This window comes from Miniopterus natalensis, chromosome 3 (assembly GCF_054644295.1).
Source record: "Miniopterus natalensis isolate mMinNat1 chromosome 3, mMinNat1.hap1, whole genome shotgun sequence".
NCBI lineage: Eukaryota > Metazoa > Chordata > Mammalia > Chiroptera > Miniopteridae > Miniopterus > Miniopterus natalensis.
The window spans coordinates 88366708-88382331 of NC_142083.1; the positions used below are offsets into that span (position 1 = coordinate 88366708).

Genomic DNA, 15624 nt, shown 5'->3' on the forward strand with positions numbered 1-15624 from the left:
ATTTTTTGCCTAAAGAATAGGTTCTCCGACCCTGGCTCCATGTGCAGAATCACCTGGAGAGCTTTTCAAAAATACTGTTACCCATGGACAATGGTGGGGAGAGGGACTGGGGAGGGGGAAGGAACGGGGTGGAACGGGTCATTGGGGAGAAAAAGGGACATCTGTAATATTTTAAACAATAAAATTTAAAAATAAAATAAAAAAATAATACTGTTACCCAGGCCCATGACCCAGTCGACAGTCGCTGCCTGGAATTCCAGTCTCACCACACTGGGAGGTGAGAGCCTGGATTCTCAGCAGCCTTGGCATGAAAGAGCTTCCATTTTGATGTGTGGCCTGCTCACGCAGTACCAGCAGAGGGCACACAGAGCAAATGCATTATCCGTCCCTTTATGCCTGAGCTAAAGTTACAGATCTCCACGGAGGAATTCTCCAGTGGGAATTGGGTTAGGGCTTCTACAACATGTGTAGGGCAGCACCTGGGAGCTGTCAAAAAAAACCCAAATCGACATCGACAAAGACAGCAAAACTTGCCTGTGTTCAATCCCTGTAGATTCTCGTAGAAGCTGGGCATCTGTATGTTTGTGCTTCTCAGGTAATTCCAAGGCACCCTGAGTTTTGAAAGTCATTGTGTGGGGTCTACCCTTCCCCAAAACTATGCAGCAGCTTCTCAGAAAATGGAAGTGGTCTTAAGATTCAGGTGGTGGATATACTTGTGATTACCCCCTTTGACAACAATTACAAAATAGTAATCTAATAGACATACCCAAGCATACCTATAAGGTTGTTCACTGAATGTTTCTAATAGCAAAACAAATAGTACCAACAAAACTGGAAGTAAACTAAGTTTACATTAGGCAACACGGTTAAATAAATGTTGGTAAACTGTAATTGAAAAATAAAATTAAAAAAATGTTGGTAGATCTATACTATGGGATATTACATGGCCCTTAAAAAGAGTGAGGTTGAGCCCTGGCCGGTGTGGCTCAGTTGGACTGTTGTTCCATACACCAAAAGATGGCGGGTTAATTCCTGGTCAGGGCATGTGTGGGAGGCAACCAATCAGTGTTTCTCACATTGATGTTCCTCTCTCCCTCCCTCTCTCTCTCCTTTCCCCCGTCTCCTTCCAAGATCAATTTTTTTTTTCCAAAGAATGAGGTTGAACTATATCTGCTAATGTGGAAAGGTAACCATGGGGTAATGTTACGTGGAAAAGACAAGTCACAGAACAATGTAGTTTTGTGCGATCTTATTTGTGTTTAAAAAAATGCAGACATTCCAAATTGTTAACTGATTACCTCTGGGGAGAGTATTGAGGGTGGGAGGAGTGGATGAATGAAGGGAAGATTTCTACTTTCAATTTTATAACCTTGTATTTAAAAGTTCATAATGAGCAAGTCATCTGTCTTAACAAATGAAGAAAAATGCTCTGGTAAACGCAGTCTTGTCTTCGATCCTTTCCTCACGTCAGCATTCTAGGTAAGGAGAAGTTTCTCAACCATGAAGTCCCACTCTGGACTTGGAAGCTGAGTTGACAGTAAAACATTCATTCATTGAAAGTGTCAGGGGGACGGAACTGTGTCCCTTGTAGCCTGGTTTTCCTGTCTGCTGAGAACCGTGTGGACTTTGTGCCCCTCCATCCAACCCCTGGGCTGAAAATAATTTAGATGCAGGGGATGGGGTGGTCTGTAGCATGTCAGTTTTTACATGGTGGTTGCTGTAGACCAAATTGTGCTCCTTAAGGTTCATATGTTGAAACCACAACCCCACTGTGATGGTTTTTTATTTTTTTAATTCTCACCTGAGGATATTTTTCCATTGCTTGTCAGAGTGGAAGGGGGTGGGGGGGAGAGAGAGAGAAACATCGACATGAGAGAGACACATCAATTGGTTGCCTCCCACATGCACCCTGACCAGGGCTGGGGATCAAGCCTGTAACCGAAGTACGTGCCCTTGGCCAGAATTGAAGGACACTTCAGGTTGAGGGCCGACCCTCTAACCAGTGAGCCCAACCAACTAGGGCAATGTGATGGTTTTGGAGGTGGGGTCTTTGGGAGGGGAGGCTTAGATGAGGCCTTGAGGGTGAGGCCCTCACAATGGGATTAATGTCCTGATAAGAGGACTGGACTGAGTGCACTGCGGAGGGCCGTGTGAGGACATAGCCAGGGAGAGGCCTGCACCAAGAATCTGACCATGGCCTTCCAGCCTCCAGGACTGTGAGGAAATGTTTGCTGTTTAGTCCATCTAGCCTATGGCATTCTGTCGCAGCAGCCCGAGCTGACTAAGACAGGGTCCTCCAGACCTCGGCGAGGTCGGCTCTAGCTGGGGATGTCCACATTGTGCGTGGCCGAGAGCTGTTGTCCTTCCTACGCTGGTTACCAAAAATGAGACTGACCTTGTCATAGGGCCAGATAGCCCACCCCAGCCCATGGTTCAATGACCGTGTTTAATGCGCTCCCCAACAGATGTGTGCTTAGCTGCTCGGGGGCCAGCCGGGGGTGAATTGTCCGTGTAACTAGGGTTGCAGCTTTCCTCGTGCTGCTTTATGACTTCAGGACTTGAGTCCCAGATGGGAAGCAAAGTCCCCTTTGACCCCCAGGCAGAGTCCAACTTTTATGGCCTTGTTTTGACCCTACGGCATTCAACTGTAAAATCTTGGCTGATTAGAGTTAATCAAGCAGCGCCGATACCATCTGGCCATGTTTGTACCAACTCCACTGACAAAACATCCGTTTTACTTATTAACAGTTGAAATATATCCCAGCATTCAGTTGAGTCTACCTGTGCTGGGAAGTAGATTTAATATTTACGAACGAGGAACTTAACTCTGACAGAAATACGTTGTTTAGAACCACATGTGCGACGCTATACACAGAGACGAAGCGGAGAAAGGAAGTACCATGTATTAAGCACCTACTGTAGGCCGGGTGATTGTCACATGATTTTATTTAATTCTCTCAGCAACTGTTTCAAGTTGGAGAGCCAGAGACAGGCAGCAGATGTAGGGTGAAGCACATGGCTTTGCAGCAGGCCTTTTTTTGCCAGCTGGAATCCCAGCCCTGGCCTTCCTAGCTGTGACCTCGGGCCAGCTACACAGTTTCTGTTGGTTTCTTACCTGTGAAGCAATGAAAATACAAGCACTGGCTTTGAGGGGATTGGCTCACTACGTGAAAAGCACTTAGAATAGCTCTTGGTCCGGGGAAGTGCTGTGTTAGCTGCATTGCTGTTACCAACCGCATTTTCCAGATGAGGCTCTGAGAGGTGAAGTGATTTGCTCAAGGTCACCCAGCTAGAAAGCAGCTGCCTTGGGTCATTGTGCTGCCTTGTCCTGCCTCCCCAGTGGGGAAGAGGTATAGGAGATAGAAAACAGTGATTGTTTTTAAACAGTATTTGACTTTGAGGTTCTGGGACCTTCCACCCACCTGCCTTAGGGCTGTATGTTTAGGATCTCACACCAGGCTGACCAGTTCATGTTCCCAGGCCAGTGGCCAGGCCGGCTGTGTGAAAGGTGGTTGGGTCATTGGTAGCCCCTACCCTCCACCAATCCCACGCTGACTGCGTGCTTGCACATGTAAACATCTGATCATACACATCACCTTTCATACATCTGCGTGTATCCCGGCTTCCAAGCTGTGTGATTTTGGGCAGGTTCCCCTGACCTCTCTGAGCTTCAGTTTCCTCATAGTAAGAATAGGTACACAAACACATAGCTCCTGGGTTTGTTGTGAAAATTACAAAGCACCAGAATATATTGCACATTGCACTATGTGTATTTAAAAAATACATTTAATGGTAGATATTGCCTTCCAAGTCAATTGTTTCATAGACATGTCGGATGTGGAAGCTGCGAGAAACCTTGGAAATTGTGGTCCAAACCATACATTTTACAGGTGAGAAAAATAAGGGTGATAGAAGGCCGCTGAGACAGCTGGGAGGGGAAGTGAGCCATGCCACCGTCCCTGCTTCCTGGTGAGGACACCAGGAGGAAGGCGCAGCTCACAGGTGCTTACCAGACCTCTTCTGGGCCTCCTGTTGATCCCAGGCAGTCATCAACTTTCTCCCTCAATTGGCCACGGAGAGAATCAGATTTAATTGGTTTAGGGTGGGGCCCCAGCACTAGGATTGTTTGAAAAGCTCTTAGGGCGACTCTAAACTGCACCCAGTGTTGAAAGTCACTGTCCTGTATGTTTTGGATTCTGTGCTCCTCTTTCCCTCTCCATCCATCCCATTGTCCTAGTTAGACCACCAGGTCCTCTTGATTGTGAGAGTGTCCCGACCAGTCTCCCCACCTCCCTGCTTGTCAGGGTGAATACTTGGGACAGTCTTTCTAAAATGCACATTGGAATATCCCCCTGCTGCAAACCCTCGGCAGCTCCATCACTGTGTGGCAGGCCCCGGCCCTCAGCACAGCAGAGGGCCTCTGGCTCAGGGCCCTGCCCGTGCTCTGGCCTGCAGGCTGTTCTGGAACCCCACCCTTTGTGACCTGGTAACGCTGAACACAGAAATGCCTTCTGCCTCGCCCTACCATTGGGCCTTCAGTGAGCTAGTCTCTCGAGCTGGAATGCTTTTCCCCTCCTGAGTTCCTGGAGCAGTTCCTGCTCAACCTTGGAGAGGAAACTCAGGGGCCTGCTCTTTGTGCACACACAGCATCTAGGCTCTTCCTGTATCCTGGTCCTTCCCCTGGGTTGCTGTGACTTTTGCCCCACTACAAGGTAAACTGAGGGTAAGGACCACATCCTGTCCATCCCTATCCCATGGTATGTCCTTGATGAACCCTGGTGAAATTAATGGCTTCCCAGGCCAATGCAGACTATGCAGATAGAATGTTCCCCTAAGACATCCCTAAGAGGTATATAATAGGTGCTTAATAAGGATTTGCCAAGCCAGGTATATAATAGGTGCTTAATAAGGATTTGCCAAGCCCTGGCTTGTGTGGCTTAGTTGGAACATCCCATGCACCAGAGAGTTGTGGGTTCGATTTCCGGTCAGGACACATACCCAGGTTGTGTGTTTTCTCCCTGGTTGGGGTGCATATAGGAGGCGACTGATCAATGTTTCCCTCTCTCTGAAATCAATTTTAAAAACCCAAAAAACTACTTGCCAAATAATTACTTAAAACCATTTCCAACCAAAAAAAGCCACATTTACTCTGATGCTTCCATTATAAATATATTTTTTTAAATTTAACAATACTGATTAACACAGGAAACATTTAATTCATGGAATTGTGCATATGGTCATCAGTTACATTGTGACATGTTAATTTCTTTATCATTTATTGGCACAGTCAACAGAATACTGTAAACAAGATCACTTCGTATGCATAAATGGGCAATGCTCCCTAGCTATGGTTTTCTACCATGAGCTAATACATAGATACATAGATAGGTATAGATATATTAATGTGCACAATTTTGCATGGTTACTGAGTGTCAGTAAAAATTATAAAAAACACCCATTTATAATAAAAGGGAGGATGTGCTAAGACTTGCTATTACTGGACCTTGTTTTCTGTAAAAGTGACAAGATTTGCTAGAGATACATACTAAACTCTATGGCACTAATAATGTATGATGGACCCATTTCCAGACCCTTGGCCACAGAAGCACTTCTCCCTGGGCTCTGCTCTACATGGTAACCTACCCACTGCCCCCTGTCCCGGGTTTTCACCAACCTCTTCCAAGTTCCTATGATCTTGAGCTCTGCTGAGAATTTTTTCCTTGAAATTCTTCCAACTAGACCCCCACTCCCAAAAGCAGATGTCTCAGGAACTCTTTATGCCGAGCCAACAAAAACTTGATGAATGGCTTAAAAAGTTTCACGAGAATAACTTCTCTTGGTAAGGAGTAAGTCTGGAAATGACTTTCTAGATAAAGTGGCTTCATTTTTTTGTCAGTGCCCTCTGGAGAGAGAACAAAATATCGGAGCCATTCTCTCCACCAAATAGAGCCAAGTTTCTGGTTGTGCCTTAGCTTAACTTTTGGACTCCAGAAATCTTATCGTATGTTTGCATCCAGTGCTAAAGTTCTCAGACAAATCATACTCATACCAATAAATGAACTACGGATTGGTTTGCATTTTGCTTGTTTGTTAAATAAGGCCTTGAATCCTGAACTACTGCCTGTGGATCTGAATCCCCAGTGAAAGGTGTGGGACCGTGAACTGGTAGGTCTTTGCACATGCTATTCCCTTTCCGCAACACTGTTCCTTGCCTTGTTTATTTGGTGAACTTTTGTTCATTCTGCAAAACCCTGCTCAAATATCATTCTCCTTGAAACCTCCTCTGACCCTTAAGTGGATTGAGGCACTCCCTCCAATTTCCTCATGCTCCTATACATACCTCTGTTACAGAACTTGCCACTCAGCTTTAATTAATTGGTTCAAGAGTCTGTTGTCAACAGTTGGATGTGAATCCCCTGAGAACAGGGAACATGATTTATTTCAGGTTTGTAATCCTAATGCTTAGCACTGGGCCTGGGACAGAGCAGGTATTTAATGCAAGTTTCATGAATGAATGATTGAATAAATATACAAACAAGTGAAACCTCGCAGAGAGGGCGGGTCATACATCTCCGTGCAGTCAGCAGCATAAATGGCCTTAAATCCGGCAGAACCCCTCCTTTAAAGCAATGGATGAACACTGACTGCAAGAATGCAAAGTGAACCGGAACTCACGGGTCTGCCGTGTCTATTAGGCATGTTAGTGCCTTTCGTTCTTAAAAACATGTTGACCAGGCCTGCTGGAGAGTGGAAGTTGGAAAAAACCTCGGTGAGATCTTTGGGTGATTAGTTATTAAAAGAGCTCATGAACTCAATCAGTTCCCAGAATGCGTAGCCTTCAGCGGAGTTCCCTCAGCCTCAGTCATAGCGCAGTTAAGCCTCTAAGGAGCACGTTCATCTCCACACTCGTTCATGTCAGGAAAACTAATTTGGAGTGGCAGGGACAAGGAAACTGCCTTGAGCCAACAGCCTATTGTTTCCAGTGCGGAGCTCTGGCGCCTTTGATTCATGATGCTTCCCTCAAGAGATCTAGTTCAGCAACTGACTGCCTTGGATGGAAAAGCAAAGCTATTCCTAGTGTTGCTCAGAAGTGGAGCGAAGGTGGATGAGCCGAAGCTAGAGAAAGAGCCTCCTGGGTAAGGGGTCCCTGCAGGCAGACCCCAGATGCCTGGGAGACAAGAGGAAGTGACTGCTGCCCCAGGCCCTGGGCTCATGCTCCCGGGAGACTGGCTTGTGCTTCTGCCCCTTGGGCTCGCCTGTGTCCCCGGGTGCCCCCTGCCCAGGCTGCAGTTTTGTTTCTAGAGGTCTCGGTTGACATTTAATAGTGGGGAGAGAGCTTGGGGGAATGGAGGACAGCAAGTAAGGACCATCACTGATGCCACCCGGAGTCTCCAAGCCCCATCAGGGACAGAATTCACAGTTTACAGGAATCCCCAGGTGCACTGGGAGGAGTGGCCCAAGTCTTCAGAGGCCAGAAGACCCATTCCCACACCCCCTGGCTCAATCCTCATGTCCCTACAATCCTGCCTTCATAGATCTGTCCTGTCCTCTATTAAGCTGTGCATGGGACACGCTCAGAGCTCCAGGACTTGGGTGAGAGGGGTAAGCATGTTTATTTGCATAGGGGAGGGAGCCAATGTCCTTAGTCACAGAATATGGCACTTGAGAGGGACAGGAACCCAGGAGTCCCAGCCACCAGTCCCAGGAGCAGGTATCATTCCCCTGACTGGCTTCCAAATAAATTGTTGGGGTCAATGGCGGGCAGATATATGGCTAGGACCCTCATGGCCCATCCTAAGACTCTGTGTGGGGCTCAAGCAGAATTTCTGGACTTAAACCAATGGGCACCATTGGCTCTGCAGGGAGGAAACCCAAACCAGTCCCTTCAACCTCTCCTTTCCCCCCAGCCACCAAAACCGTCCCCTCCCCACACACCACCCTTCAGTGTGTGCGTTCACCTGATACTTTAAGTGAAAACATGAATTAGGCAAACTAATCAATTTGACAACTGTGGAGATCAGGGCTTTCTCAGAGCACAGTGGAAATAAATGGCTTCTTTACTTGAAGTCAGCTAAGATGTCGCTGAAAATATTGAGGAACAGGTGTGCGTGGTGATCCCTGAAGACCAGAGTGGGACGGAAACGGATGGACTTGTCACCACAGCCCCCCAACACCACGCCTGAAAGAAACGGCAGGAGGTGGGTTAGGAGCTTGGGCGCAGAGTCACGGGCCGGGAGAGTCAGGAGGGTGCTGACCCACAGGGAACCCCCACCCGTCCATGCCATCCTTTCTATCCCAGCTTCCAGGGGTCCTTCCACCCACTCACCCAGCTGTCTTCCTTCCCTTTCTCTCTTCCTGCACCCATCTCATCCATCGCTCTCTCCTCTCCCTCCCCCCGTCCCTCCCACCTTGAGTGCCTGCTCTGCTGCCCCTGAACTAGGTCTGGGGACAGACAAACCCTGAGATTAGTCCTTGCCTTCCAGGTATTCATGGTGCGGTGGGAAAAAAATAAGTAAAACAAGCAAATTCGAAAAAGCGAGGCAGGTCCAAAGCATGCCTGTGGGCAGAGCTGTCACTCAGGAGGGACAGACACGGAATTTTAAAGGGCGACTTCACCACTGACTTCCTGGGTGTCCCTGTCTCGGCTGCTCAGCATCCTTGAGACTTGGTTTTCTCCTTTAAAGAGGAGGCAAGTCACCCTGCCCTTCAGGGCTGGTGCAGGGGTCCGTCCACACTATGGTAGAAGTCAAAGATACCATGCTCGACACATAGTAGGCGCTCTCATCTCACCACTGAATCCACCCCCATGAAACTCTCCCATGGCCCCCCACAGCGCTTAGGAAAAAGTCCAGAGTCTTGAACCTGATCCCCAGGCTGACATGATGTGGGCCCGGCAGGCCCTCCCTGCTTCATTCCCTCTAGCCCATCAGGCCCTAATCACACCCCATTCTTTCCATTTTTCCCAGCTCCTTCCTCTTTCAGCTAACTGTACCTGCCCTTCCCTCTGCCTGGACTGCTCTTCCTGACCATCTTCACTGGGCCAGCCCCTGTCTATTCGTCAATGCCACTGCCTCAAGGAAGCCTTCCCTGATTTCCTGGACATTTTCCTCAGCTATTCACTCTCTCTTTGGCCCTTTTCCTCTTCCCTAGGATTTACAAATGCAATCAGCTGTGATGAAATATTCTCTTTAATGTCACCCCTTCCTGCTAGATGGGAAGCTCCTTGAAGGCAGGGACCCTAATGGTCTTACTCATCATTACGACTCTCTCCAGGGTTGGTGCCAGTCATCTCGGTGAATACTTGGTGAATGGATCAATGTATAAGGAAATTGCCCTGGTAACTTTCTCTTCTTCTGAGAAAAACATTCCTGTATCTCACCTTCCCCTCATACCAGGGTAACACAGGGCACCCAGGAAGCCCAGCTCCCACTCCTGGTCACCTTACCTTTGTTTCTGGCTATTAGAATGAGTTTATTCCGGATGGACTCATCTGGAGTGTCGAAGGAGCAGAAGGTGCCTCGTCCTCTTACTCTGCTGATGAACTGGGGGTACCGGGCCTGCCATGGGGGAAACAAAGCTGGCATCATGGCCTGTCACCTGTGTACTAGCCAGTTCAGTGGCTGTGATTCCTCAGATGCCCCCAGGCTCCAGCCTTTGGGCTTTTGGGTGGACTGGCAGGACCACTGCGGGGTTCAGAGCTCTGGCTCTGGAGACATTCAGTTCTGGGTTCAAAACTCAGCTTGGCCCCTTTCCCACCATGCAGCCTTGGGCAAGTCATTTAAGTGGCCTGTGCCTCAGTGTCCTCCTCTGCAAACCGAAGGATATAGATGCTATTGATCCCAATGTGCTGTGGTAGGAATTTAGTGAGACGAAGTTTATAGCCCAGGGCCTGGCACTTGGTAGGCACTCAGTGGACAGCAGCCATCTTTATTTATTAGCAATTCTTCTAGAAAAGGTGTGATTGAGGCCTGGGGCGGATTCTCCCTTGGAACCTCCAGAAAGAATCAGTGCTGCTTATATCTTGATTTTAGACTTCTGGCTTCTGGAGTGATGCAACCAAACCCTTGTTTTAAGCCACCAGTTTGTGATAATTTGTTAACGTGGCCCCAGGAAGCCAATACAGTCCTCCAGAGTAAAGGATCTTGGTTCCTCCCAATCTCCATTATCCATGTGAATGGATAAACCAAAATAATTTCAGGTCCTGGGGCAGAAATGGGGCAGAAATTGTTACAGCCCCTTGGTAGAAACTGGAGATAAAGTCAGATTCTGGTGAAAATAAAGCCCCACATATATGATGGGCTCTCTGCTAGGTGCTCACACACGGGATATTGAATCCCTGCTTCACTAGTGAAGGGCCCATTTTGGTCTCCACAGGTGAGAAAACAAGGCACAGAAGCCTCTCCAGCACTCGCTTTATCCATCCTTGCACTTGCTAACTGGCTGGGAGCAGGGCTTCGAACACACTCCTCTCTCCCATCAGAGTGCGGAGGCCGGGAACAAGGTATCATCCACCTGGACACCCCTTTGTGGCCCTTGTGACACACACATACACACACACACAGTAGGACACAATAACTATTTGATTAATTAATGCAGTAGTGGAAATCCCCTGGCCCTCCTCACTGTATGGCTTTGTGTGTTGCCTCTGGCCCTTCACCTCTACATGCGTCCTTTGTCTCGCCCATCTGTCTACTACATTGTTCTAGGGCATTCCTGAACTCTCACCTCCTTCTTGCCTATAGCCTTAGGGCCTGATAAGGATGCCTAACTGCTCCCATCCCTTTACATGAGCCAGCTCAGGGCTCCTAAAAGCAAGATGTCAGTCTTGGCTCTGGGATGTTTCCATGGAAGCCTTCTCTGTAGCAACATCTTGAATATGGAACCTATTGTGGACCCTGAGAAAGAAGGGCTCCTGGAGGCTAACTGGGCTCAAATTAAACAAACAAACAAACAAACAAAGCAACAGAGCCTAGAAGCCATTTCTACACGGGGCCTCTCACGCAAACTGCACTTCAGGGAGAAGCCTGCACTGACCTGCCCGCCTGTGCTTTCTCTGCCACTGAGCCCGCCCTTAGGAAGGAGCTTCCGGAGTCCAGTTGCAACAAACAGGACCGAGGCTCTCCCCACCCAATTGGAGCTGCACAGCTCCCACCAACCAGAGCTGCTCTCTTCTGAACAATCAGGACAGTGCTTTTTGGACCAATCAAACTTCGAGGCTTTGGAGTCCTTATTTGCATGAGGACAGAACAATCAGGGATCAGGGGTAGGGACTTCTGTCTATTTAAGCCAGCTCCCCCCTTGCTCTAGGAGTGCATTTTCCCTTCCCAGCAGAAACCGAAGACTGTTTCTCTAGCTGACCAGCATGGGTGAGAGCAAAGTGGAGCAGAGCAGAGCTGTCAAGCTGGAGAGGGGCCTGGCCCCAGGGCCACCTCACAGCCATGCTGTATCACAATTGAGCTGTTTTACACTGAATAAAGTTTCCTTTTTCACCAACACCCCAAATTGGGGATTCCTGTTGGCGTGGAATTAGTGCCAACTACCATCAGTTGACACTACTTTGGGAAACACTGTCCTCAGAACCTGACTCAGGGGAAGCAATGTTTGTGCCAGCCCAGAACAACCAGATCCCCACCAAACCTGGCCCTGGCTGCATCCACATCTGTAAGCAGGGCCCAGACATCAACCAGGGAAACAAAGGACAGCTGTCTCTTCTCCTGCCCTGCTGGAGGACAGTGAAGCACTCCAGCAGGGAGGAAGGGCCTGACAACTGCAGAGGCTTTTTCTAGTGCCTGCTCCTGCTCAACCTCAGTTTAAATGCAAATCCACCCAAGAAAAAAAAAAAAAAAAGAAATTCCACCCAGAGGGTATTAGTCGTCTTAACAGGCACACTTAAGCCCTTCAGAGTCTTTGCAATTGGACAGATCTGGGTTTAAAATCTGTCTCCCTTGCTGCTGCTCACCTTCCCAAGCCTCCCTTTTCTCATCCAGAAAATGAGGATAATCATATTTTCCTAAGTTGGAACTGCTCTGAGTTAAGGTTGCCCAATAAAATATAGGATTTCCCAGATAAACAACTTAGAACTTTTTGGTATAAGTATGTCCCAAATGTTTCAGGGGGTATACTTTTATGCTAAAAAAAAAAGAAGTTGCTGTTTTTCAAATTACACTGGCATCCTGTATTGTAATTTGCTAAATCCGGCACCCTGCCTGTGGGCCAGGTATGGTACCTGGAGCTCCCACCTCTGCACCTGCTGGAGGAGCAGGAGTGATGCCAAGCTGAAGGGCCGCCCGGCACTGTGAGAGCCATGGGTGGGGTCCTGGGACAGCTGGGGAGAGCTGAGCTGGGTGGGTACCTGAAGGTCCAGCAACCCCGTGAGCAGGGCCTTCCCAGCATGGGCTGCGTTATTCAGCAGGTCCTCCCGCTTGATGACATTGATGACCTCGGCCAGCAGCAGGTTCTTGGACGGGTCCCCCAGCCAGGTGTTAAAGATCCGGTATGGCTGGAAGAAGGTACGGGGCATTGGAAAGGCTCACACATGGGCACACCCTTCAGGGGCCCACTTCCCCCAGACACACCTTGTCCCCCATTTCAGAAGAGAGAAACTAACGCAAAGCATCTACAATGAATTATTCCAACAACGACCCTATAAGGAGGTACAACTATCAGTACGACTATGAGGGAGACCAACTCCTCCATGTGCTGGGAAACCCTTCAGTCTTGGGGAAATCAAGATAGCTGGCCCTCAACTATAATCTTCATTTTACAGTGGAGGAAGCTGAGGTTCCGAGAGGTTAAGTGATTTGTCCAGAAAAACTATAGGTGGTAGACTCAAGTGGATTGATGGCAGTCTGGCCTTCAAAGACCACCCAAATTATTCCTCCATGAATTATTCAGGGTGTCAATGCAGCCAACTAAAACATATTTCCCAGCCTCTCTTGAAGTTAGGAGTGGCCAAGTGACCAGATCTGAATCAGTGTTAGAAACAGAAGTGTTGTGGGATTACTGGGAAGGCCACTAAAGATAAAAAGAGGGTCACTTTGTGCTTCCCTCCTTTTTCCTTCTGACTGCCTAGAATTGGGATGGGATGGCTGGAGCTGCAGCAGCCATTTTGGACCATGAAGCATCCTCGGGGGTGGAAACTACATGCAGGAATGGTGGAAGGAAGGATCCCAAGCCCCTGATAACTCTGTGTGTGTTTATGAGAATCCATATGTACATGTGGTAGTACAGTGTAGTAGTTAAGAGCAGGACTCTGGGTTTGAGTCTTGTCTTTATAACTTAGTGGGCTGTGTGACCTTGGACAACTTACTTAATCAGTCTGTGCCTGATTCCTCATTAGTAAAATGGGAGTTAAAAATAACACCACCTTGGTTAGATTATCGTAAGGTTTAAAAGTACATGAGGACTACTTAGAACTGGGCCAGGCTCAGAGTAAATGCTCAGTTCACAGCAGCAGGTATTAACACACACAAAAAAGTTAGAAGACTGACAATGGCCTGATATGAAGTCAGCCCTGCAGAGAGGGCAGGGTGATCATAATCACTGGCTAATTAAATCGATAAGAATTGGGCCTTAGAAAACTTCTGTGACTCATTGTGTCCACTCAATTCCTGGTTTGTGAGAAAGGAGCAGTCATGTGAAAGGAATGCTGCTTCACCCCCCTCCTTCCCCTGTTCTGGAAAGGAGGGAAGGGAGGGCCTAGCACTCACGGCATTGGGCCTGAACTCCTCCTTGTGGAAGAAGCCCCCAGTCATCATCTTCTTGCTGAAGGTCATCACGTCTGCAGGGTCATCCAAGCCCCAGTGCTCATGGGCCCAGAACTTGCCAGTGCAGCCCCCTCCTGTCTGGACCTCATCCACCAAGAAGGCACAGCCATGCTGGAGAGAGAAGAGGGAGAAATAAACACCCACCACAATCGACCAACCTCCAACCCCCTCACCTGGCCAGAGAGTCCTTGTTTTCTGAACTGCAAGCCAACCCCATGTTCTTGGCAAAACTAAACAAATGCTTAAGTGGGCAGAGCTGTATCTGGAAATTTCCTCCAGCTACTGAGCTGGAACCAAACCAGAACATCGAATACCCCCTGAACCAAAGCAGGGCAGCATCTCACTCGGCTTCAGTCCCTGAGCCAGATGACTGACGAGTGAGGCCCAGCAGTGAGGCCGAGCCCTACTTCCCAAACATCGTCATCGCCTGGACTATTATTTACTTAGTGTTTGTGTTTAAATCAAGTCATGTCATATAGCCTTCATCTGTGAACATGCTAGCTGGATGTGCCATTTGTACACGCAGGACATTAAAATAAGCACGACATTAACATGAAGTCTGTTCATTTAGCCTCTGTTGAATATGGACTACACCGGGCTAAAAGATGAGGTGGGGTCTCTAGGAAGAAAAAGGTGGAGGCTAAGTCCTTCCCAGGAATCTCTTGATTACAAAAGCCTCTGACTAAGGCAGCAGGCTGGAGACTGGTTTGGCAATAAGATTTCAGGGAAGAATTCCCTATCCTGCCCCGCCTGCAACAGGCAGCCTTTGAATATCTGGGAGTTTATAAGGGGAGCAAAGCTACCCTTTGCTCTGGGAAACCAGATGAAAATGGGCTGTGGCCCCGTCCAACCTTGACCTAGGCACTGACCTTCCTGGAGATGTCTCTCAGCTTCCGGAAGAAATCATCCGACGCGTGGTTGTCTCCACCCTCAGACTGGATGGGCTCTACGATGATCCCAGCCACTGTCCTCTTCTTTTTCCGATATTTCACGATCAGATCCTCCACCTGGATTCCAAAGTGGAAACTGACAATGGCTCATGGAGGCTCTGAGCAGCACCCACGGATGGGCATGTGGGGTCCTGTGCTGCCCCCCGAGTTACATTGAAAATGTGTTTGTGTGCACTTCCCATGCAGACTGCGATGCCCACTCAGAGCCACAGGTGTGGATGGGGATGTGTCCTACTTAGGACTGGGGCCAGCCTCTGTGGGGACAGACTGATGACTTGGAGCAAATCATTTAACTTTCTGAAGCCTCACTTTCCTGATCTGTGCAATAGGCATGCTGACAAAATCTATTTTTGTTACTGTTGTATTATTATTATTGGTTGGAGAGTCCTTTCTGTGCAGAATCTGGGATGAAAATTTGTTTGAGAAACTGAGGTCAAACTCAGCTATAATAACAGATCCAAGCACTGGTTGCACAGGTGTGTGTGGGGGGTCCTACACAGACTCCTCAGGCTGACCCAAGGACATTTTCCAAGATGATAAGATGCTTATATGAGTATATTTATTTGTCAAAACTTATTGAACTAGACATTTAAATTAGTGCATTTTACACTACGTAAATTATGCTAATAAGGTTGAAAATGATTTTTTAAATATCTGTTAACAGATTTTGGGGGTTGTAAGAAAAGCACCTGATTGTCACTAAGTGGTTATATTTCTCGAACTCTTGTTCTAATATGGGCATCATCTTATAGACAATTAGAGTAGCAATTGTGATACTTTATTAATAACTTAATAATTATACATAACTAAAAACCCTAGACCATATACCTAGATAGAACAAGGGCAATCTTTCTCTGTTATGCAGAAACCTCTTGTGTGGATGATGTGAGTTAGGCCTCGGGTCTCCG

The 15624-nt window shown here is 48.0% G+C and overlaps 1 protein-coding gene across 1 annotated transcript in view; it reads right to left on the reverse strand.

The window, feature by feature from the left end:
- Positions 1-5153: 5153 nt before the first annotated feature.
- The window catches only part of ABAT (4-aminobutyrate aminotransferase), an 85867-nt gene continuing 75396 nt past the window's right edge, over positions 5154-15624 (reverse strand). The window contains exons 12-16 of the mRNA XM_016199387.2: positions 14636-14773; positions 13710-13877; positions 12353-12499; positions 9446-9557; positions 5154-8179 (exon numbers count right to left, since the gene is read on the reverse strand). Of these exons, the coding sequence (XP_016054873.1) occupies positions 8058-8179; positions 9446-9557; positions 12353-12499; positions 13710-13877; positions 14636-14773 (687 nt within the window). The 3' untranslated portion in view covers positions 5154-8057. The remainder of the gene's footprint in view (positions 8180-9445; positions 9558-12352; positions 12500-13709; positions 13878-14635; positions 14774-15624) is intronic.